The sequence below is a fragment of the Onychomys torridus genome, chromosome 4 (assembly GCF_903995425.1).
Source record: "Onychomys torridus chromosome 4, mOncTor1.1, whole genome shotgun sequence".
Taxonomy (NCBI): Eukaryota; Metazoa; Chordata; class Mammalia; order Rodentia; family Cricetidae; genus Onychomys; species Onychomys torridus.
In genome coordinates, this window is record NC_050446.1 from 9,100,009 (window position 1) to 9,120,805 (window position 20,797).

Consider the following 20,797-nt stretch of genomic DNA (forward strand, 5'->3'; position numbering starts at 1 on the left):
CAGGAGGCAAGAGAGATGGTGGCAACATCTAGTGGCTGACACTTGCAGGAATCAACCACATGCCTTGACTCACTGTGATCCCAAGTGGCCCATGATTTAGTCTCTTCAGATGCTCTGATCAACAGAGGTCATCTTCAAGGACCAAGGCCCAGGAAGTGGGGATTGGGACTGAGCAGTTAGGTGTGCCCTCCCCCAGCCTGGGATGTCATAAAGTCAGCCTGATGACTGCGTAAAGCCCCCCCCCCCCCCCCACCCACCCCATCCTAGGGCTCCACCTACGGTTTTTAGCTTCCCGATGGTATCCTTCAAGGCCATGACTTGCTTGGCAGCAGCTGCTCCGTCCATTTCAGCCTCTACCAATTTGGACATGAGGCACTCCTTCTCCTGCTGGAGGTGTTTCTTCTGAAGCCTGGGGCCAGAAAAACAGGCTTCCTGAGCGATGGCAAGGCCCAGCCTGCCCAGAGCTCTGAAGCCCACCTCACAATGGCCTGAGAGACTCCCCTTCTGCCAGGAAACAATGGGGAAGGTTTGCAGGGAGGCATCCCTGCCCAGGTGGCCTTCTAGAAGTAAGACCCAGAGTCATACTTGCTTCAGTATTAAAACAGAGCCTCTAGCAGAGATATCATGGCATAACCAATGACCTTGACTATCTCAAGACTGCCTCCATGTTCTTGAGCTCATTCATCTCTTCTTTCTGTCACTCTGGTTGTCTGAAGCCTGCTCTCATGTAGCTGAGGCTGGCTTTTGGACTTGCTTATGTCACAGGAACTGGTCTTCAATTCCCAATCCTGGATCTACCTCCTGATGCTGGGACTACAAGCATGTGCCACCATGCCTGGTCACTGCTCAGCTTTTAAAAGTGTTCTCTACATCCTCAAAGTGTTACCCAACAGGCTAGGGGGTGTGGCTCAAGGGTAAACATTGAGCATTCTCAGGCCTTGGATTCTCTACCTGCAACTGGACAGAAAGATCCCAACTCCACAACCTGCCATCTCTGAGGCATTTTTGCCCTCTGCAGCAGCCAGTCTTGACCTACTTCCTATTGCTTGAGATAAATGATGCCCTCCCTCGGTCTCCCCATTCAAGGTTCCCAGCGTTTCATCTTCTAATGCCTTCCTGCCTAACTCCACAGTCCTGTCTCCCCCAAGCCCCTATGTAAAGGAGTTCTCTGGCCACTACCCACACCACCACACTGGGTGCTCATTTGTCCCCAAGGAAAGCTGTGTGCTATACTGAGCAGGCCCCCACAGCACTAGCAGGGCTGCTTCCTCTGGGCTGGCAGGAGGGAGTCAACCCGGAGCAGTGTGGCCCAGCCAGGCTCCCTTACATGGTGAAGTCCTTCTCCTCTTTGATGCGCTCGATGTTGTGTCTGAGCACTGTGTTTTCATGCTCCGTCTCTGCCAGCTCATGAGCAACCTCCTCCAGCTCTTCCTTCCTCTCCTCCAGGAACCTTTTGGCCATTTGACGTTCGCCTTTCTGCATCTTGACCTTGGAGAGGGGACCCAGGAAAGGGCCAATGAAGGGACGGCTCTTCCCTGAGGCCACATTGCTACATCTAACCCTTCTAAGAAGTATGATGGGGCTCTGTGCCTGAGGCCTTCTGGGCATTGTCTCAGTGCACAGTCACACAAATATTGACTCTCCTCTGGACCTACACTCCACCTAGTCTACACATGAAGAACCCAAGTACAAAGAAAATGAGTGCTGTGTGCTGGCCAGGGGTGGGGCAGGACAGCAACAGTAGTACAGTTGGCATGCCACTGGTGGAAAGATGTCACAAAAAAAGGGCAGTGGGCTGTGCAGCCAGGAGGGCCTGTTTGTCAGAGAAGTCGGCTCTCAGTTCTCCAGAAAGGTCTCAGGACCGCCGATAAGCAGAAGAGTCCAGACACCTCAGCAGTAAGGACCTGACTTTTAATGCCAGCCCCACCTGCTTCCTGGTGTGTGGGGGGGGGGGGGGGGAGTGTCCTTGCATGGCCGGGGGTGTTTCCAGCTCCACTCCCTCCTCCCAAGCTTCACTGCCACAAGTGAAGACAGGCTCCCCTGTCTCCTCTGCTCTTCTTCAGCTTTTCTAAGCAGCGAAGGCTGTGCTGTTTTAAAGGCACTCATCTGGGGAGAAGTACACACTCCTGTAACTGCAGTCCTCAGAAGGCAGAACGAGGACAGCCCATGGCAGGGCTACATAGTAAGACTGCCTCCAAACAGACAAAACAGGAGCTAACCCCACCAGCTCCTGACTACAGTAGTCACATCTGGCCACCATGGAGAGACTGGGAAATTAATCTTAGAGAGTTCTCCTAGTATGGAGGAAATGCAAGCTGCCCAGTAACCTCTCCAAACAGATGTCCTGGGAAGGTCTGCTGAGGAGGGACAGGAGACCCACAGAGAGGCAGCCTGGGAGGAGCATCCACAGGCTAACCTGCTTAGCCCATCCTGCTTGTTCTCAGGGTTCTAGTTGTCTAGCCCACCAGCTCCCTCACCTCAGACTTGAGACAACCAACCGCGTTCATTAGACTGTCAATCTTCTTATCGTAATGGTTCATTTTACAGTGACCGGAATCGTCGTCTTCTGTAGAGAGGTCACTTAATCGCATCACCGAGACCAGCTTCTCTGAAGATGGTGGTGTGATCTCCAGACAGTGAGGTGGAGTCTGATGCAGAGGAGGGAGACACACATAAGTGGCTGAGGTCAAGCCTCTGACAGAATTCTACGGTAATTACATGTGCACGGGAGGCTTGCTGCTGCCAAGGTGGCAGAGCCAACACAAGCTAATGGCCAACCCCAGAGATCCTGCCCAGGAACCAACCGCTCCAGACCTTCCTGAGGGGAGCATTACCTACCCAAGTCTAAATGATGCCTTTGAAGAATTTCTAACATTGAAAGAAAAGGCATAGGTTAGAATGTTAATTTATAAAGAAAGCAGGTTTGGGTGCTGTGTGCCTGAACAGTCCCAGCTACTTGGGAGACTGAGACTTCTGGGAAGATCACCTGAGCCTGCACTCTACCTTTAAAAAAAAAGAGAGAGAGAGAGAGAGAGAGAGAGACAGAGAGAGAGAGAGAGAGAGATGTGGTGGCACACGCCTTCAATCCCAGCACTCAGGAGGCAGAGGCAGGCTGATCTCCGAGTTTTAGGCCAACCTGGTCTACAGAGCAAGTTCCAGGACAGCCAGGGCTACACAGAGAAACCTTGTTTCCCAAATTCCAAGGGATATGATGCATCTCTTACGGCTTTCCAAGACATACATATGGTGCTTTACATACACAGGCAAAATATCCATAAAACAGAACTTCAAGAATAATGGAGGCTAGAGAGATAGCTCCACAGTTAAGAGTGTGTACAATCTTGCAAAGAACCAGAATTCTGTTCCCAGCACAGCAGGTGTTTCCCAACTGCCTGTAACTCCAGTTCCAGGGAACCTGATGTACTCTTCTGGTCTCCATGAACACACACACTCAAATGTATATACTCTATAATCCCAGCACTCAGGAGGCAGAGGCAGGGGGATCTCTGTGAGTTCCAGGACAGCATGGTCTACAGAGCAAGTTCAGGGACAACTGGGTCTACACAGAGAAACCCTGTCTGGAAAAATAAAAACAAACAAAAACCCACAAGAATTCAAAGAGGCCACAGCTCAATGGTGAAGAATTTGCCTAGCATACATGGCCCTAAATTTAATCCTTACAATAAAACAAAACAAAGAGCTGGGAGTGGTGGCACACACCTGTAATCTTAGCCATGAGAGGTAAAGGCAGGAGGATTGTAAATTCAAGGTCATCCTCCATTACACAGTAAGTTTGAGGTCAGCCCTGACTTCAATGAGACCCTGTCTCAGAAACAAAACAAAATAAAAATTAACACTACACCTTCAGTCCCAGTTACTGCTAAATCTGAGGCAGGAGAATCACCTGAGCCCATGGATTCAGGCCAGCCTGGGCAACACAGCAAGACCTCACTGAAGGGAAAAAAAAAAAGCATGAGGAAAATAACATCTCCAGAGCTGGGGCTACAGCTCAGCGCAGAGCCCTTCCAGCATCACCAAGCCCTGGTTTTCATCCCAAGTAATGCAAAAACAGAAAACGTACAGAAACGGCTTATGAAGTCACAAGAGAAATGTGCCTCAATTCTTACTAAGAACAAAAGAATGAGGCGACTTCTGAGAAAAGAGCAAAGAATGCTTAGAGTATCACTTCAACTCTATTTTCAAACAGCAATAGCCTGGAGGTATAGCTCAGTGGTGGAACACTGGCCTAGTATATGCAGGGCCTTTATGTAATCCCGAGTAACATACAAAACAAAACGGGGAGAGATGTGGCTCAGCCGGTAAGAGTACTTGCTACTCCCAGCACACACAGGCTGCTCACACCTCTTTTTACTCCAGTTCCAGGGGATCTGACACCCTCTCTGGCTTCTGCTGGTACTGGACGCACACAGTATTCAGATATACATATAGGCAAGACTCATATACACAAAAAATAAAATAAAAATTGCCCAGGGGTGGTGGTGGCGGCACATGCCTTTAATCCCAGTATTCAGGAGACAAAAGCAGGCAGATCTCCATAAGTTCCAGGCCAGTCTGGTCTAAAGAGCTAGTTTCATGATATTCAGGACAGCCAGGGCTAAGTAGAGAAACCCTGTCTCGAAAACCCAAGAAGAAAAAAAAAAAAACCAAAAAACCTGAATTCATGCAGAACTAAAAATGTGATGAGCAGTGACCAGGGCAGAGGTCACTTTGATAGGTAATGAGGCAGCAGTGATGAGAAAAGGCCAGAGGAGAGCTGGAAGCTGGCGTGGTGGCACACGCCAGCAAGCCTGGCCCTGGGCAGGCAGAGGCAGGTGCTCCTCTGCCAGCTATGCAATGAGACCCTTTCTCAAAACAATTCAGAAGGCAAACAATGGTGGGGAGATCAAGTTAGGGGAGGAATGTAGTAGCTCAATGCCAGGGTGCATGCTGAGCTGGGACTCTGAGTTCAAGCTCCAGCGCCGCCGCCGCCACCGCCACCGCCAAATCAAACAAGAATACCCCAGGTGGGGCTGGAGAGATGGCTCCGTGGTTAAGGACACTTGCTGCATCAATATGGTGGTTCACAACCATCTGGCCCAGTGCCGTCTTCTGACCTCTGTGACACCAGGCACACACAGTGCACATACATCCATGAAGGCAAAACACTCATACATGTAAAATTTAAAAAACAACAACAAACCGGCCCTCAGGATTTGTAGCAACCTTTGGTCTCTCTCCCAAATATAGACCCCCTGGGGTCTTCTCCCTTTCGTTCACAATGGAAACTGTGAGGTCCAGCTTTCTAGGAATGATCAGGAAGGGGACAGAGGCAGACCAAGAACAAAGCAGAAAAAAGCAGCTGCAGTGTGAACTCCTGGGAGAGCTTGGACAAGTCACTTCTCCGGGAATCTCTTAGATTAAGCAGGACTATTTGTCCCAGCAATCCACAGCAACAGGAAGCCAATTTCCACAGTGTATAGTGTGGGTGTGGGTGTGGGTGTGTGTAGGTCAGGGAACAACTTCTGGAGGTTGTTCTCGACACCTACCCCTCCATGACTTACAGGACTCTAACTCGGCTCCCAGGCTCCAATAGCACAACCAGCTATGTAACCACTGAGCTGTCTGACCAGCACTCACAACAGCTCCCTTCCACCATGCTGGTCCAGGGACTGAACTCCGATCATCAGGCAAGTACTTTTCATCCACAGAGCAACTTGTAGGCCTCTTTTTTCTTTCTTTTCTTTTTTTTTTTTTTTAAATACTGCAGCCTCAGCCTATCCAATGCTAGAATTAGAGGCATAAGCCACCAAACCAGTATTTGGTTGATGGGGAGCGTGGATGGGTCCAGGATGGCCTCAAACTCATGGCAACTTTCCTGCCTCATCCTCTGAGTACTGAGATTACAGATCTAAGCCACAAAGCCTGGCATGCTTTCTTTTTTTGTTTAACCCAGGATCTATGTAGCCTGGGTTGACCTCAAACACACAGCAATCTTCTTGCCCACTTCTTGGTCCATTCAGTGCTTGGATTATAGACCCATCTCTCCAGCCCCCATAAGTGTGATTTTTAAAATATCTAGAAATAGTCTAGGGCTGTAGTTCAGTTGGTAGAGTGTTTGCTGAGCATGTGAGAAGCCCTGGGTTCAATCCCCAGGACCACAGAAAAACAGGTGCAGTGGTTTATAGCTATTGGTCCAGCAGAAGCATCAGAAATTCAGTCAGGGCCAGGAAGATAGTTTAGTCAATAAAGTGCTTGCCACATAAACATGAAGACCTGAGTTCAATACTCAGAACTCATTAAAAAAAAAAAAAAAAAAAAAAAATCCAGGCTCAGTGGTACATGCCTGTGACTCCACCTCTGGAGGGACAGAGACTGGAAGATCCCTAGGGATCGATGGCCAGCCAGCCTCACCTACTTGGCAAGTTTCAGGTTCAGTGAGACCCTGTCACAAAAACAAAAAAACAAGTTGAAGATCTCCCAAGGAAAGATAGTAGAGGCTGTCCTCACTGCCATGTATACATGCATCTGCACATGCATGCACACAACACCTTTTTAATTTTTAAAAAGGGCAGGAGCCAAGTATGTGACACAGGCCTTTAAACTCAGTACTCATGAGGCAGAGACAGGTGGATCTCTGAGAGTACAAGGCCAGCATGGTCTACATTGTAAGTTCCAGGACAACCAAAGAACTATATAACTATATAATAAAGACCCTATCTCAAAAAAAAAAAAAAAGAAAGAAAAAGAAAAAAAGAAAAGGGTTGGAAGGCTGGGCACAGTACAGTGCCACATGCCATTAATCTCAGCAGAAGCAGCCCGGCGGTGGTGGTGGCATATGCCTTTAATCCCAGCACTCGGGAGACAGAGGCAGTTGGATCTCTGAGTTGGAGGCCAGCCTGATCTACATCGAGTTCCAGGACAGCCAGGGCTACAGAGAGAAACCCTGTCTAGAAAAAACAAAACAATAACAACCAAACAAAAACAAACAGCAAAAAACTCAGCAGAGACAGGAAGATGCTGTGAGTTCTAGGTCAGCCAGGGCTACAAAGTGAGTTCTAGGCCAGTCAGATTTATACAGTGAGTTCTAGGCCAGCCAGGGCTACATAGTGAGTTTCAAGCTAGCCAGAGCTACACAGTGAGTTCTAGGCCAGCCAGAGATAAGCAGTGAGACCCTGTCTCAAAAAGTAAAAACAGGGTTGAGGATTTAGCTCAGTGGTAGAGCGTTTGCTTAGCAAGCGCAAGGCTCTGGGTTTGATCCTCAGCTCCAAAAAAAACCAAAAAAAACAAAAAAAAAAAAAGTAAAAACAAAAAAGACCTGAGAGATGGCTCAGCATTAAGAAGATGTACTGTTCTTGGCAAGCACTGGAATCCAGTCACCAGTGCCCACATCCAGTGATCTGCCCATAACTTCAACTCCAGGAGAATCCAAAGCCTTGACCCACTTCAGGCACCTGCATCCACAAAGACACACCCACAATACACAAAACTAAAACTAAAGCTTGAGGCTGGAGAGATGGCTCAGCGGTAAAGAGCACTGGCTGCTCTTCCAGAGGACCCGGATCTAACCAGCACCCACATGGTGGCTCACAGCCATCTGTAACTCCAGTTCCAGGGACTTATTGCCCTTCACAGGCCTCCATGGACACTGGGCACACAAGTGGCACAGACACACATGCTGACGATTACTCATGCACATAAAATAACAAATTTTTTAAATCTTGAATCCCCCACCTCCATCCCCAGCTGAGGACCAAACCTAGGGCTTTGTGCTTGCTAGGCAAGCACTCTACTACTGAGCTAAATCCCCAACCCCTTAAATTTTTAAAAAAGAAATTCAAAGTCATCCTCAATTATATCGAGTTTGAAGCCAGCTTAAGCTACATGAGACCCTGTCTCAACAACAATAACGCCTTAAAAAGTTGATTGCTCAAGCCAGACAGTGGTGGCACATGCCTTTAATCCCAGCACTTTGAGGCAGAGGCAGGCAGATCTCTCTGAGTTTGAGGCCAGCCTGGGCTACAGAGCGAGTTCCAGGAAAGGCACAAAGCTACACAGAGAAACCCTGTCTCAAAAAAACGAAAACAAACAAACAAAAAGTTGACTGCTCATATGCTTGATGACATGGGATAACTGTAACCTTTTACAACCCTTTCTGCTTCAAAATTTTTATTGTTTTAATATTTTTAGATTCACTTATTTTTAATTTATGTTATGTTTTGCCTGCTTGTATGGCTGTATATCATGTGTGTGCTGCATGCCTGCAGAGGCCAGAAGAGGGCGTCACATCAAACAGTTGGGAACTGACTTCCCTGGAGTCTTACAGAGAGAGCAGCAGAGCTGATGTTAGGACATGTGAGCAACCTTGTAGGCGCTGGTATTGAACCCAGGTCAGTGATGTTAACCACTGAAGCATCTCTCGGATGCTTTAAACTCCTTTCCAGTCAATAAAAAATGATACCTTGCTGTGTTTGTTCCAATTTCTTTATTTTATGATTGAGACAAGGCCTCGCTAAGTCCAGTTGGCCTCTACTAACTCTTAGCAATCCTCCTGTTTCAGCCTCCCAAGTGCTAGGATTGCAGACATTCACATCTAGTACTTCTCTGTAAACAATGTTTCAAACTTACTTTTCAATGATTACTACTAAAGTAGTAAAACAATGTAAAGGGATCATTTTTATTTCAACCTTCTTTTGGGGGAGCAGTATCTTTTAGAGGGGCATTTACTAGGGCACTGAACTCAGGGCCTCACACATGATAAGCACGCACTCTACCAGTGAGCCACACCCCCCAGCCAGAAATGCCCATCTTCCTTGTGTTCTTATACTGTTCCTAACACTTTTCATGCATTCCTGAGGATACGCAGGTTCCTCTTGTCCACAAAGGATAAACTGACAAATTAAAGAATCAAATCCATGTGGTATGATTATGAGCATCAGAATTACAGCCATTCTTGGGTTTCTCATTTTCAGAGTAACAAACTATAAGAAAAAGGCTGTCTCTAAAAGATCAGGCTGAGCATGTTTTGTTGTGTTTGAAACAGGGTCTCACCATGTAGCCTTGGCTGGCCTGGAACTCACTATGTAGACTAGGCTGGCCTCGAACTCAAAGATCAGCCTGCCTCTGCCTCACAGAGTGCTGAGTGTTGGGATTAAAGGTGTGAGGCGCCACACCTGATCCACCTAGCATTGTTTGAAGCCTTTACTTCCACTGATGAAAGCATCGTTCAAAACACAGTCAAAAGCTCTTTAGCCGTTCCTTATCACTGAGCTCTTCACTGCAATGCACTTAGGATGAAGAAGAAAGAAGCACGTCTCGCCAGGTTGTAGCTAGACTGCCTGTGCTGCCAATGCCTGGTACAAGTCTCAGGAAATGTACTGTGTATGAATCGTTGAATGGATGGCTGAGTAGGGGTGCTGGTGAACAGATGGCTGGGGCTGGGAGATAAGTGGGTGGATGAATGAGTGGGTAGGTAGATGGTCGGATGGACAGATGAGTGGGTAGGTACATGGATAAACACTATTAAGGTACAACTATAAGACACATATTCTCTTGGGCTACTAATGATGAAAGCAATTCATTGTTTCCCCCCAGAGACTCCTTCAAAAGCAGTGTGGATGAGATACTTGCCTTGTCCATATGACTACATTTTCTTGGCTATTTTATATGTTGGTATATGTACACTCACACGCATACCAAACCTTAGCTTTGATTATGCGTCAGATACTATGAGAGACACATAAATCTATTTGGAAAGCAGAGGCTGAATTCAGTCTCCAAAATGAGACGGAGTCCTAAGACTCCAAGGGAAGTCAGTTCCCAGCTGTTTCATCTCTATGCTAGAACAGAGGACCTACCACAAAGCAATGCCACAGACCTAAGTAGTGCTGCATGCCTTAGGGTTTACTAAGGCAATCAGTAAATGAAGTTTACTGGAATTTCTCAGTCATACCAAGTTTGAGGCCTGCTAGAATCTGACTGACCAGTCCAAGAAGAGAAGCCTGAACAAGACTGAGCCTACCTCCCACTTGCATCCCACATGACGCGCAGATGATTTTCCAGGGGGCATCCAAGGTACCTTGGTTTTCACCCGGACACTCCGCCGTACATTCACGGTGTCCCCTTTCATTCCGCGCTTATGAGATTTCTGTAGAAAGGGACAAAACCAGAGTTATCTCCAGGTCCAGCTGCCCAGTACCACTCTGGTGGCATACACCACCTCTGCAGCGATGCCTCTTCTTGGTAACTTTACTGCGGCTGCTGAACAGTGGTCTACCTTCTAACCAGGCAAGTGACCTCCAGAGAAGTGTGAGTGTCTCCCAAACCTTCGGAGTCAGAAGTGCGAGGAGGCCGGGCCAGGAGACAGCGCCCTGATCCACAGCTGTAACCTCACAGCACTGCTGCCAGGCTCCTACCTGGCTGGTGGCTGCTGATGGTTTCGGGAGTTTTTTTATGTGGACGTGGACAGGAGTGTTCTCATCCACGTGAACATGTAAGGGGGGAGTTGAAGATCGGTCCTTCATGGTTCACCTCTGGCAGGCAGGGGAGGGCAACACAAAAAAGGTTGATCTGTGGATAAGTAAACTGGGCATGAAAACAAAGCTCAGTGGCTTCTGGGGACACCTGAAAGCACAGCCACCAAGTGAGCAGGACAGCTACCAACTACAGGCATGCAGGCAGGAAGCAAGGCAGGAGGATCACTTAGGCGGACTCCACAGAGGTCCCAGCTGAAGGCATCCAGGTCCACTGGGGATAGGGTCCTCTAAAAGCCCAAGGGAAGCCACAGGGGTCCTTAGAGCTGCAGCCCCACCCAGTCCACTGTGCTGGGCAGCTCCTTCTGGGACCTAGTGCAGTTCAGCTGCAATGCACATCTTTCAACTACACATGCAAATCAGTATGGGAAACACACAAAATGGTTAAGGTGTAGAATAAATCAGAACACACGCAAAAAGACACTAGGACACAAAGGCCAGTGGGGACGCCAAGGATGAGGAGGTTGTGAAGACTCTAATGGAGTCTAACATGAGCAGGGCCGTACCCCAGGTACAGGTACCTTGCAGCCCCTATTCCCGTCTCCCCTCATTCTTCTGATTTATGTTTTCCTGGAAGGACCACAAACAACCTCCTCACACCTGGCACTTTTATCAGCAAGCAGGCCATGCTTAACAGCTGTGACTGGAGCACCTGGGCCATAACAGCGCAGGCAGCCCCTAGCAAAGGCTTGCAGAAGCATTTCTGACGGTGCTACAGTGAAGGCTACCTACCGTCACAGTTACGCTGGGTGCGCCACAAGGTGTTCTCAAGACCTTTTTCTGTGTGAGACTCGTTACTCCGTTCTTCCCACACGATGGAAACCTGGACCCGGGCACAAGAACCAGATTATGAGCAGAAAACCAGGGTTCTCCTATTTCTCAGCTCTTGGGAGATGACACACTGCATGTGGTGGCTATTGAGTTGGCAGCCAGGAGAACCAGTCTTGAATCCCTTAACTCCCTGCAGATGATCTCAAGGCACACATGGTGTGCCCAACAAGAGGATAGAAACAAGGTGAAGGGTGTCTGCTTGTCCGGCTTTTTAACCTGCATCGCATCACATGTATTGTGACCTTGTGCTGAAAAGCCTACCTGTCATCCTATCAGGTGAGCCCCACTCCAAAAAAAACCAAAAACACTGCCAAGGCTACTAGTCTCAAACAAGGGCGACGATCCCCAGGTCAGTGTCTGGGACACAGGTTCCTCTGGGGAAATGTTCAGTGAAAGGTTAACCTAATAAGCTAAGAAACCTCTAGAGCACTCAACTCAGTAGTGAAGTAACTGACTCAATTTTATAAAACAAAGGCTCCCTCACTTGCCTGAGCACATGAAGAACCCACTTCCCAATGCAGTCCACTTCCTGCCCTACAAGAACCTTGCCAGTACACATGCAGTCCAACAGGAGATGTGCAACCACAGAATGAGCAGTGCAGCCAGGAATTCCAGGCTGGGGGAGAAGGGCCTGGGATGACCCAGTCTAACATATCCCACTGTCTCCTTACAGTCCCCAAATGGCCTTTTGCCAACCTCACAGATTCTCGAGGGAAATACTGAAACCCTGAGGCAACAGCACCACAGTGTGCACTGTGCTCAGCTCACTTACAAAGGGTTACTTACTGAGCTGGACTATCATTTGGAAGAAGACTGACCGAACCAGGAACTCAATGTTTCCCTCTCCTACTTACTGCCGACACTTCTGCTCACTCAGAGACACTAATTTGGAGGTGGCATGGTGGGAAATGCTTTCAAGCCACCACATGGAAGGAACAGGCAGGAGAATAAAGAGTTCGATGACAACCTTGACTACCTAGTGAGTCTGAGCCAAGCTGAACTCAGACCTTAATACTCCGTTGACAAGAGTGATCTTGTTTGCTACTAAAAAGCTGTAGAGTTTTTGTGGGGGGGGGGAGGGGGGGGGGTGTTGAGCCTGTGTGCCTTTACTCCTCGCTATTCAAAGTCACAGTTAGTATTTTTGGTCCAGACTTTCAGTACCTGGGAAACTAAAAGAGAAGTTTCCATTGAGCCTGGCCTGGGGAGCTCTGACCACCTTTCCCTGCCCTACTGAAAAGGCGCCCCCCACATTAGCTGTACCTGGGGGAGCCGCCTGAGGATGAGGCAGACATGGCTAAGCATCAAAGCCGCAAAGGTGGGCAATTGGGTCGGCAGGCTCTGCTCAGGGGGACCCAGAGGGGCTTGCCAATGAGAATCTCAAGGGCCAGGCATCAAACGTCCTCTCTCTGAGGGGAGGAGGGTGGAAGCTTTGGGGGTGGCAGTTGGATGAAAACTTGGGAGGCGTTCCTCTACTGTCCAAGTCGCACAGCAACTGTCCTGCCAAAGTGGGGAGGGGGGAAGACAGGAGAGGCTGAGCGACTTGCGGGGTGCCGAGTGCGCTGCCAGGAAGCAGGTGGAGGGCGCGGCCGGACAGCGAGGGGGCGCGTCACTGAAAGGAGGACGACGACCAGCATGCCCAGGCCCCACCCGGGAAGGAGAGCGGGCCGATGACTACCAGGGGTTAAACCTGAGGGCTGGCTGGCGTGCGAAGAAGGTGAGAACCGCTGGGCCCCAAGTGGGCCCCCCAGGGGCGGGAACCCGCGCAGGGAGCTGGATACTCGGGACGGTGCCCGGGCAACTGTCTCCTAGGTGAAGGGGCGTTCCCGGCAGAAGAGCTACCGGGGAGAACCAATAGGTGGAGAGGGAGAAGCCGCGGCCACGGCGGGGCGACAAGGGCAGCAGGACGGCTCCAAGGCCACCCGCATCCCCGAGGCTGGCCGGGAGGGGTCCCCGGAGGCCTGACCACCCCAAGCACAAGTAATTGCTGCGGCCCAGTCCGCAGGGAGTAGGGGTGGCCTCCGGGGAGAATGGGGCACACGGCCACCCACCAGCGGACAAGAGGGGACGGGGTTCTGCCCATAGAAGGGCGAAGCCCTGCCCGAGGGCAGCAGAGGAGGGAAAGAGCCCTGCCGACAGCCCGGAGAGGACGGAGGCGGCCGGCCCGCCCGTTAGCGGGAGGAGGACGGGCCCGCGCCCAACGAGGGGCGGGGCGGGCCGGGTTCGGACGCAGAAGGAGCGCGCCTGGACGCGGGGACGGTGCCCGGCCGAGCCAGCCTCAGGCCGGGAGCGCGGGGCTTGAACCCGCGGCGCCCTGCGCCCCGCCCCGCCGCGCGGCCTCTCACCAAGAGCGGCACGGCTGCGCCCAGAACCGTCTCCTTATGAAGTCGTTGAAGTCGGAGGCCAGGGTCGTGCCATGGAGACGCCGCGGCGGATGCAGTCCGGCGGCGGCTCCTCCCCTCTTCCGCCTCCTTTTCCGACACCCGGTCGGCAGCTCGCCCATTGGCCAGTTCAAACCCCCCCCCGGAGCCTCTCGGGTTTCGCCATTTAGGCCCAGCCCCCAGCGTCACAGAGATGCCCCGCCCCACGGGGACGCTCCGCCCACTTCCGGGCCACGCGGCCGGCCCACCGCCCCGTCGCCAGGGAGACGGGCGACGCCTCCCGCGCAAGCTAGCCTGTCTTGTCCCACCACCGTTCAGGGTCCCGCGTCCCCTCCGCCATTTTTGCCCTGGTCCTCCTGACTCCAGAGCCCTAACGCGCTCTCCCCGAACACAGCAGGAAGCTGGGCGCGGAGGGGGGGATCCCTGAACAAGCGACAGGCTGGGGCTTCTGGAAACCCATCCTTGTGCCTAGTCCCCTCAGTGCAGACAACTTGTGCACACTACCCAGACTCTGCCCCTCTCCCACACCGCCCAAACAGGAGAAAGAGGCCCCGCTCCCCACGCCCCTCGCCGCCCTCCGGCACACCGTACGCCGCTTCTGTACGGACCTACTCTGCTGAGGTTCTCTCTGCTGAGCCGCCATCTTCTCAACTATGCTTCCCTGTTAGCCAATCGTGGGGAACTGTCACGTGGCTCACGTTGCCGCCCTGGATTCTGGGAGACTTTAACCTCAGGGCCCAGGGAGACCTCCTTTCCTTGACTCCCTTATCTCCAACACAGCACTAATGCTCCCACCTGGAGTGTGAGCCTTAACTACGTTCCCACCTTCACCCTCAGCATTCTTACATTGTCATATTTGTTCTTCAACCTTTGACAATTCATTTTGTGAGTGCAACCCTGGCTGGCCTGGAACTTGCTGCCCTTGAGCAGAGATCCACCTGCCTCTGCCTCCCAAGTGCTGGGATTAAAGGAGTGTGCACCATACCTAGTCTTTTTTTTTAATGCCTGTAATCTCAGCAATGAAGGAGCTGAGGCAGGAAGATTGCCATGGGTTGGAAGCCAGTCTGCATCCCTCAGTCATAACTTAACCCTACCATTCTGAGGTTCTGGAAGATCAAATCTATAGCTGTGGATAAGGGCTCTCAATGGTAGAGGCCTGGCCTGCCATGAACAAAACCCTAGATTCAATTTTCAGTACCACACTTTATTGTCTCCAGACTGTTCAACAATCTGTCTCTAGACTATTGCCAACAGCAGCTTTTTTCAAACTTGTGCCTCTTCTGCATTCAAAAATCAAGTTCCTTATTTCCATGGAGAAAAGTAACGCTGCATCCTTTCTCCTCAGCTTCTCTTAAATTCTCCCTTCAAAAGCCAGGCAGTGGTGGCCCACATCTTTAATCCCAGCACTCAGGAGGCAGAGGCAGGCGGATCTCTGAGTTCGAGGCCAGCCTGGTCTCCAAAGCGAATTTCAGGAAAGGCGCAAAGCTACACAGAGAAACCTTGCCTAAAAAAAAAAAAACAAAAAAAAAAAAACAAACAAACAAAAAAAAACCAAACAAAACAAAAAAAAACAAAAACAAAAAAAAATCTCCCTTCAGATGTATATGTGTTTCTTGATGCCTAAAATAAACCTCCTGAGGCAAGGCCTCATCAGCATCTCTGTCCAGAGTTTGTCTTGTAAATTTAAATTGATGGCACACACCTATAATATCAGAACTTGGGTTGCCATGAGTTTGAGGCCAGCTTGGTCTACATAGCAAGACTTTCTTACAAATAACTAAAATAATGAAATTTCATTGTCTCTTAGCATGCCCTCCTTCACTGAACTGATATCAAGTCTATGCTACATTCAAGGAACATTATGTGCCATTCAGTCTCAGAGTGCATGGCCTCCCATCCTAATGACAAGTAGAACTCATCATTCTACTTGCCATCTGACCAGTGGACCTTTTATGTTGTCTTTTCTCTGCTTCTAAACAGAGCCCTCCCTGACAGCGTAGCTCTTTGTGGCTTTTGTAATAAAGGGTCTGAGAGTGGGCAGCTCTGAAAAGTCATTTTCCACAGGCAGCAGCAGCTCACGCCTTTAATCCCAGCACTCAGGAGGCAGAGGCAGGCGGATCTCTGTGAGTTCGGGGTCAGCCTGGTCTACAGAGCGAGTTCTAGAACGGCCGGGACAACACAGAGAAACTTCACAGGGGGAGAAGTCATTCTCCCAACACACAAACTGGACTAAGAGGAACCATTCTTTAGATGCTAGAAACTGTGAGATCTGGGAGGATGCTGATGGCAGAGGCTCTTCAAGGGGATGGGGCGGGTTCTGTTGTTCTGGTTTGTTTATTGAGACTGGGTTTCTCTGTGTAGCCCTCGCTGTCCTGGAACCACTCTGTAGACCAGACTAGCCTGGAACTCACGTAGACCCTCCTGCCTCTGCCTCCTGAGTGCTGGGATCAAAGGTGTGCGCCACCACTGCCCAGCTAGAAAAGATGCATTTTTTAATTTTTTAAATTTATTTTATTTTATTTTTTTATTAATGCTCAAGTGACTGTTCTCTCTGGGCTTCTGGAAAGCCCAGTTTCCAAGGTTGTTTTGTTTTTTGTTTGTTTTTTTTTAATTTATGGGGGCTGGGCAGTGGTGGCACATGCCTTTAATCCCAGCACTTGGGAGGCAGAGGCAGGAGGATCTTAGTGAGTTCAAGGCCAGCCTGGTCTACAAATCAAGTTCCAAGACAGCCAGAGCTGTTACACAGAGAAACCCTGGGGGGGGGGGGGGGTATGGGGGTTGGCACACATGCTTCAGCATTATGTGTAGAGGTCAGAGGAGAACTTTGTGGATTTGATTCTCTGTCTCTGCCTTTATGTGGGTTCTGAGGATTGAACTCAGGTCTCCAGACTTGCTCAGCACCTCTAACCATTGAGCCATCTTACCAGCCTTCCCAAAGTTTCTGATTTACTAAGCTGGGGATGGGACCAAAGCATTTGCATGACTGACTCCTAGGTGGGGCTCTGCTGCTGGCCAGGGATTACATGCAGAGACACACTAAAGGACCCCCCCACACACACCATGGTAACTGGCTTGTAAATCACCCTACAGCTCAGAGACCTCTCTTCTGCTATCTGGGTCTCCTATCTCCTCCAGTCCTCATGGAAAACAGAGGAGCTTCCTGCTTGGCTCCAATAGCTTGTGGTTATATATACACACCTAAGGACATTGCCACTCGAGAAAAGAAACGCGGCTGGGGACATTCTCCTGCCCAAAAACAAACCCACCCCAGACCAGAAACATCCTGGCCCTGCTCTTGTCTCTGAAGAATGTCTGCTTCACCAATGAAACAAGAATGGCCCCCAGAAGCTCATATATTTAAATGCTTAGTCCCCAGGGAGTGGGCACTATTTGAAAGGATTAGGATTAGGGGGTGTGGCCTTGTTGGAGGAAGTGTGTCACAGGGTGGGCTTTGAAGTTTCAAAAGCCCATGCCAGGCCCAAGTCTGCTCTCTCTCTGCTTTCAGATCAAGATGTAGCTCTCAGCTACTTCCCCAACACCACGTCCAATGCACCTACCTGCCACCATGCTCTCTGCCATGATGATAATGGACTAAGCCTCTGAAACTGTAAGCCAGCCAGCCAATAAAATGCTTTCTTTTATAAGAACTGTCTTGGGGGGCGTTGATGATTTAGCTCAGTGGTAGAGTGCTTGCCTAGCAAGCACAAGGCCTGGGGTTCGATCCTCAGCTCAAAAAAAAAAAAAAAAAAAGACTTCCCTTGGTCATGTGTCTGTTCACAGCAATAGGACACTGACTAAGGCCCCATGCAGCAGTAGATACCTTCCAATTGCTCCTTCTCCCTGAAGCCATCTGTGGGTTACCCTGAGATGGATGAGTTCTCAGCTCCCTTCTGTGTGGGGGCCCAGCATACATGCCACATCACTTCATGTGGATCCATCATACCTCATTCTGGGTACTCTCTTGGGCAAGAACCCCATCATCCTGTCCTGCAGAGATTGGCACAAAATGGGTTCTGGTGAGTTTCAGATTAAAACTCCAATAAAGGCCAGGTGGTGGTGGTGCGCGCCTTTAATCCCAGCATTCAGGAAGCAGAGGCCAGAGGATCTCTGTGAGTTTGAAGTCAGCCTGATCTATAGAGCGAGATCCAGGACAGCCAGGGCTACACAGTGAACCTCTTTCTTGAAAACCAGAAGAAAGAAACTCCAGGAATGAAGGCTGAGAATGTGGCTCAGTGGCAGAACACTGAACAGGGCCAAGTAAGTGAAAAGTCTTGGTTTCAGTCACCAGAACTATAAGAAATAAGACAATAAAGAGCCGGTGAGAGGGGTCTGGAGAGGTGGCTCAGCAGTTAGAAGCATTTGGTGCTCTTGCAGAGGACCCAGGTTTGCTTCCAGCACCCACATGGCAGCTCACAACTGTCTGTAACTCCAGCTCCAGGGGATCCATCATCTTTTTCTGGCTTCCATGGGTACTGCATGCATATGGTACACATACATACATGTAAGCATGTACTCATACAGATAAAATTTAAAATAAAAGTTATTTTAAAAAGAACCAGTGAGGGATAAAAGAAACTTTTAGCATTTTTTAAAAAATAATAAAATTATAGCCAGGTGGTGGGAGTGCACACCTTTAATTTCAGCACTTGGGAGGCAGAGGCAAAGCGTTCTCTTAATTCAAGGCCAACCTGGTCTACAGAGCAAGTTCCTGGACAGCTAGGTCTACATAGAGAAACCCTGTCTTGAAAAAAATAAAAATAAAATAAAACTCATATTCAAAGTTAGGGCCAAGAGGAAAACAGTCCATCTCACAGCTACCTGTTTTCCTCTGTCTCTGTGAATTTCAAGGAGCTTTGGTGGGTTCCAGTCCTGACCCCAGCCATACAACTCTGTACTGAGGGACGTCTTATAGCTTGGCTGAGGCCTCTCCATTTACCCAAGGGCCTAATTAGGTTGTTTCCATGCAGGAACACCCAACTCCAGGGCCCTGATGCAACTGCCACAGCCTTGCCCTGGGGAGAGGGAATCAGTGCTACCAAGTGGGTTTGGCTTTTTCTTCTGGGTGTCTTCAAGTCTTGATGGAGGAGCTAGAAGAAACTCTCCCAGGCCCTCAAGGTTTGGCCTTTTTGGATCCTCTGAGCTGCTCTTAATCCTTGGATAGATGTTGAGCTCAATGATGGTACTATAGTCAGAGTGTAGTCCATTAACTAACAGCATCAGCAGCACTAAGGAACTTGTTAAAAAACATAAATCAGGCTGGGTGGTGGTGGCACATGCCTTTAAAACAAACAAACAAACAAACAAAACAAAACAAAACAAAAAAACCCACAAATCAGTTGGGTGTGATGGCACAAGCCTTTAATCCCAGCACTCAGGAGGCAGAGGCAGGTAGATCTCTAAGTTCAAAGCCAGCCTGGTTTACAGAGTGAGGTCCAAGACAGCCAGGACTGCACAGAGAGACCCTGTCTTGGAAACAAAAAATAAAATAAAATAAAAGTAGAACTCCTCAGGACTGGGTATGAGAACCAGGCTGGCCTCAAACTTGAGATTCTCCTGCCTCTGCTGCCCAAGTGTATCACCACCCCTGACTTCTTACTTTGTTTGTAATAGTTATTATTTTCTAAATATTTGTGAGTGTGTGTGTATCCATGTGTGTGTGCACGCACATATTAGTACAGGTACGAGAAGGCCAAATGAAGGAGTTGGATCCCCTGGAACTGGAGTTACAGATGACTGTGATCTGCCATGTGGGTGTGGGGACTTGAACCCAGATCTTCTGGATGAGCGGCCAGTGCTCTTGACCACTGAGGTGTCTCTGCAGCTGCAGCCTCCACTGTCAGACTTTCATTGGTTTGTAGTGTTTTGTTGTCTTCAGTACTGGTAATAGAAGATACCTTGTGAGTACTGGACAGGGGTTCCATGCCGAGGCACCTGACAAGCCCTTTCTGTCAATTTTATTCACTGATGAATCTTTAGCATCCCATCTCAGCCCTTGGGAGTTTAATCAGATTTCACAGAATGAATGAAAAAGTTACTTGCTCCAGATCCCAGGCACCCAGAGGTGGCAGCTCTCACTCTTGGAAGAGACAAGCCCCTCACCCTCAGCTCTGGCCCAGAATCCTCAGAGCCATAGCAGGTTCTCACCCCAGGACAGAGCCCACTGGCAGCCCAACCTCAGGGGGTACCAGTGGACTCTGCCAGGACTGGGTGCTCACATAACTCACGTCCAAAGGCTGCCCTGGAAGATGGGTGGGAAAGGGGCACCTCTGAAGGAGGGAGCCTGTTTGCGCTGGTGGGGGCTAAGGTAGCCATGATCAAGAGGAGGAGTCCTCCCCCTCATTCTTCCAGCCAGCTAAGTGCAAGGGCCTGACAGCTGCTATGGCCAGAAACCTGGTCCTTCGGGACCAGTGGGCTTCCCAAGGGCACAGCATGTGGAGTAGCCCATAACATCTCTGCTGCCTCAGCTGGACTGACTCTAAATTCCCTATAATCCCTTCCAGAAGAAGCAAAGCGCATCCTGGCCCCAAGGTAAGCACTCTGCCACCTACGCCTTATGGTGGTACTATTTCTTAGGGCCACAATAGAACCTTGGATCTCCCCAGCCACAGTTCTTCACTTCTTATAGAAACAAGGATTGTGGGGCTGGAGAGATAGCTTAGAGGTTAAGAGTACCAACTGCTCTTCCAGAGGTCCTGGGTTCAATTCCCAGCAACCACATGGTGGCTCACAACCATCTGTAATGAGATCTGGCGCCCTCTTCTGTATACATAGTAAATAAATAAATCTTTTAAAAAAAGAAAAGAAACAAGGATTGCAGTCACAGAGCAGCAATCCAAAAGTCAGGAGTGAAGGTGACCCCTAGCTGGACCTTGACCAGGCCCAACCTGATGAGCCAAGGCTCATGATGACATGAGTGCCCATTCTACTCAGGAGCTACATTCTCCATCTGCCAAAAGGGAGATGGGAGCAAGCGCTTGCCATCTTGAGTCTTCCTGGTGGTCTCTGTCTCTGTCTCTGTCTCTCTCCTCTGTCTCTGTCTCTGTCTCTCTTGTCTGTCTC

General features: G+C 49.7%; 2 protein-coding genes across 18 annotated transcripts in view; both read right to left on the reverse strand.

Moving 5' to 3' along the window:
* The window catches only part of Odf2 (outer dense fiber of sperm tails 2), a 43,198-nt gene extending 28,598 nt beyond the window's left edge, over positions 1–14,600 (reverse strand). For 2 of the 16 annotated variants that reach the window (XM_036183162.1, XM_036183172.1), the window contains exons 1-6: positions 14,347–14,423; positions 11,262–11,352; positions 10,019–10,144; positions 2,478–2,648; positions 1,328–1,488; positions 280–409 (exon numbers count right to left, since the gene is read on the reverse strand). In XM_036183162.1, coding sequence (XP_036039055.1) covers positions 280–409; positions 1,328–1,488; positions 2,478–2,648; positions 10,019–10,144; positions 11,262–11,352; positions 14,347–14,381 — 714 coding nt within the window. In that variant the 5' untranslated portion in view covers positions 14,382–14,423. Of the gene's footprint in view, positions 1–279; positions 410–1,327; positions 1,489–2,477; positions 2,649–10,018; positions 10,145–10,412; positions 10,567–11,261; positions 11,353–12,620; positions 12,858–13,702; positions 13,944–14,346 lie in introns of those variants that run through there. The other 14 variants (XM_036183167.1, XM_036183168.1, XM_036183171.1 and 11 more) reach the window with 14 other exon arrangements.
* Positions 14,601–17,932: 3,332 nt separating this feature from the next.
* Cercam (cerebral endothelial cell adhesion molecule) overlaps positions 17,933–20,797 on the reverse strand; it is a 37,076-nt gene continuing 34,211 nt past the window's right edge. The window contains exon 14 of one of the 2 annotated variants that reach the window (XR_004944705.1): positions 17,933–18,028. The gene's annotated coding sequence lies outside the window, so the exon portion shown is untranslated. Of the gene's footprint in view, positions 18,029–19,541; positions 19,616–20,797 lie in introns of those variants that run through there. The other variant, XR_004944704.1, reaches the window with a different exon arrangement.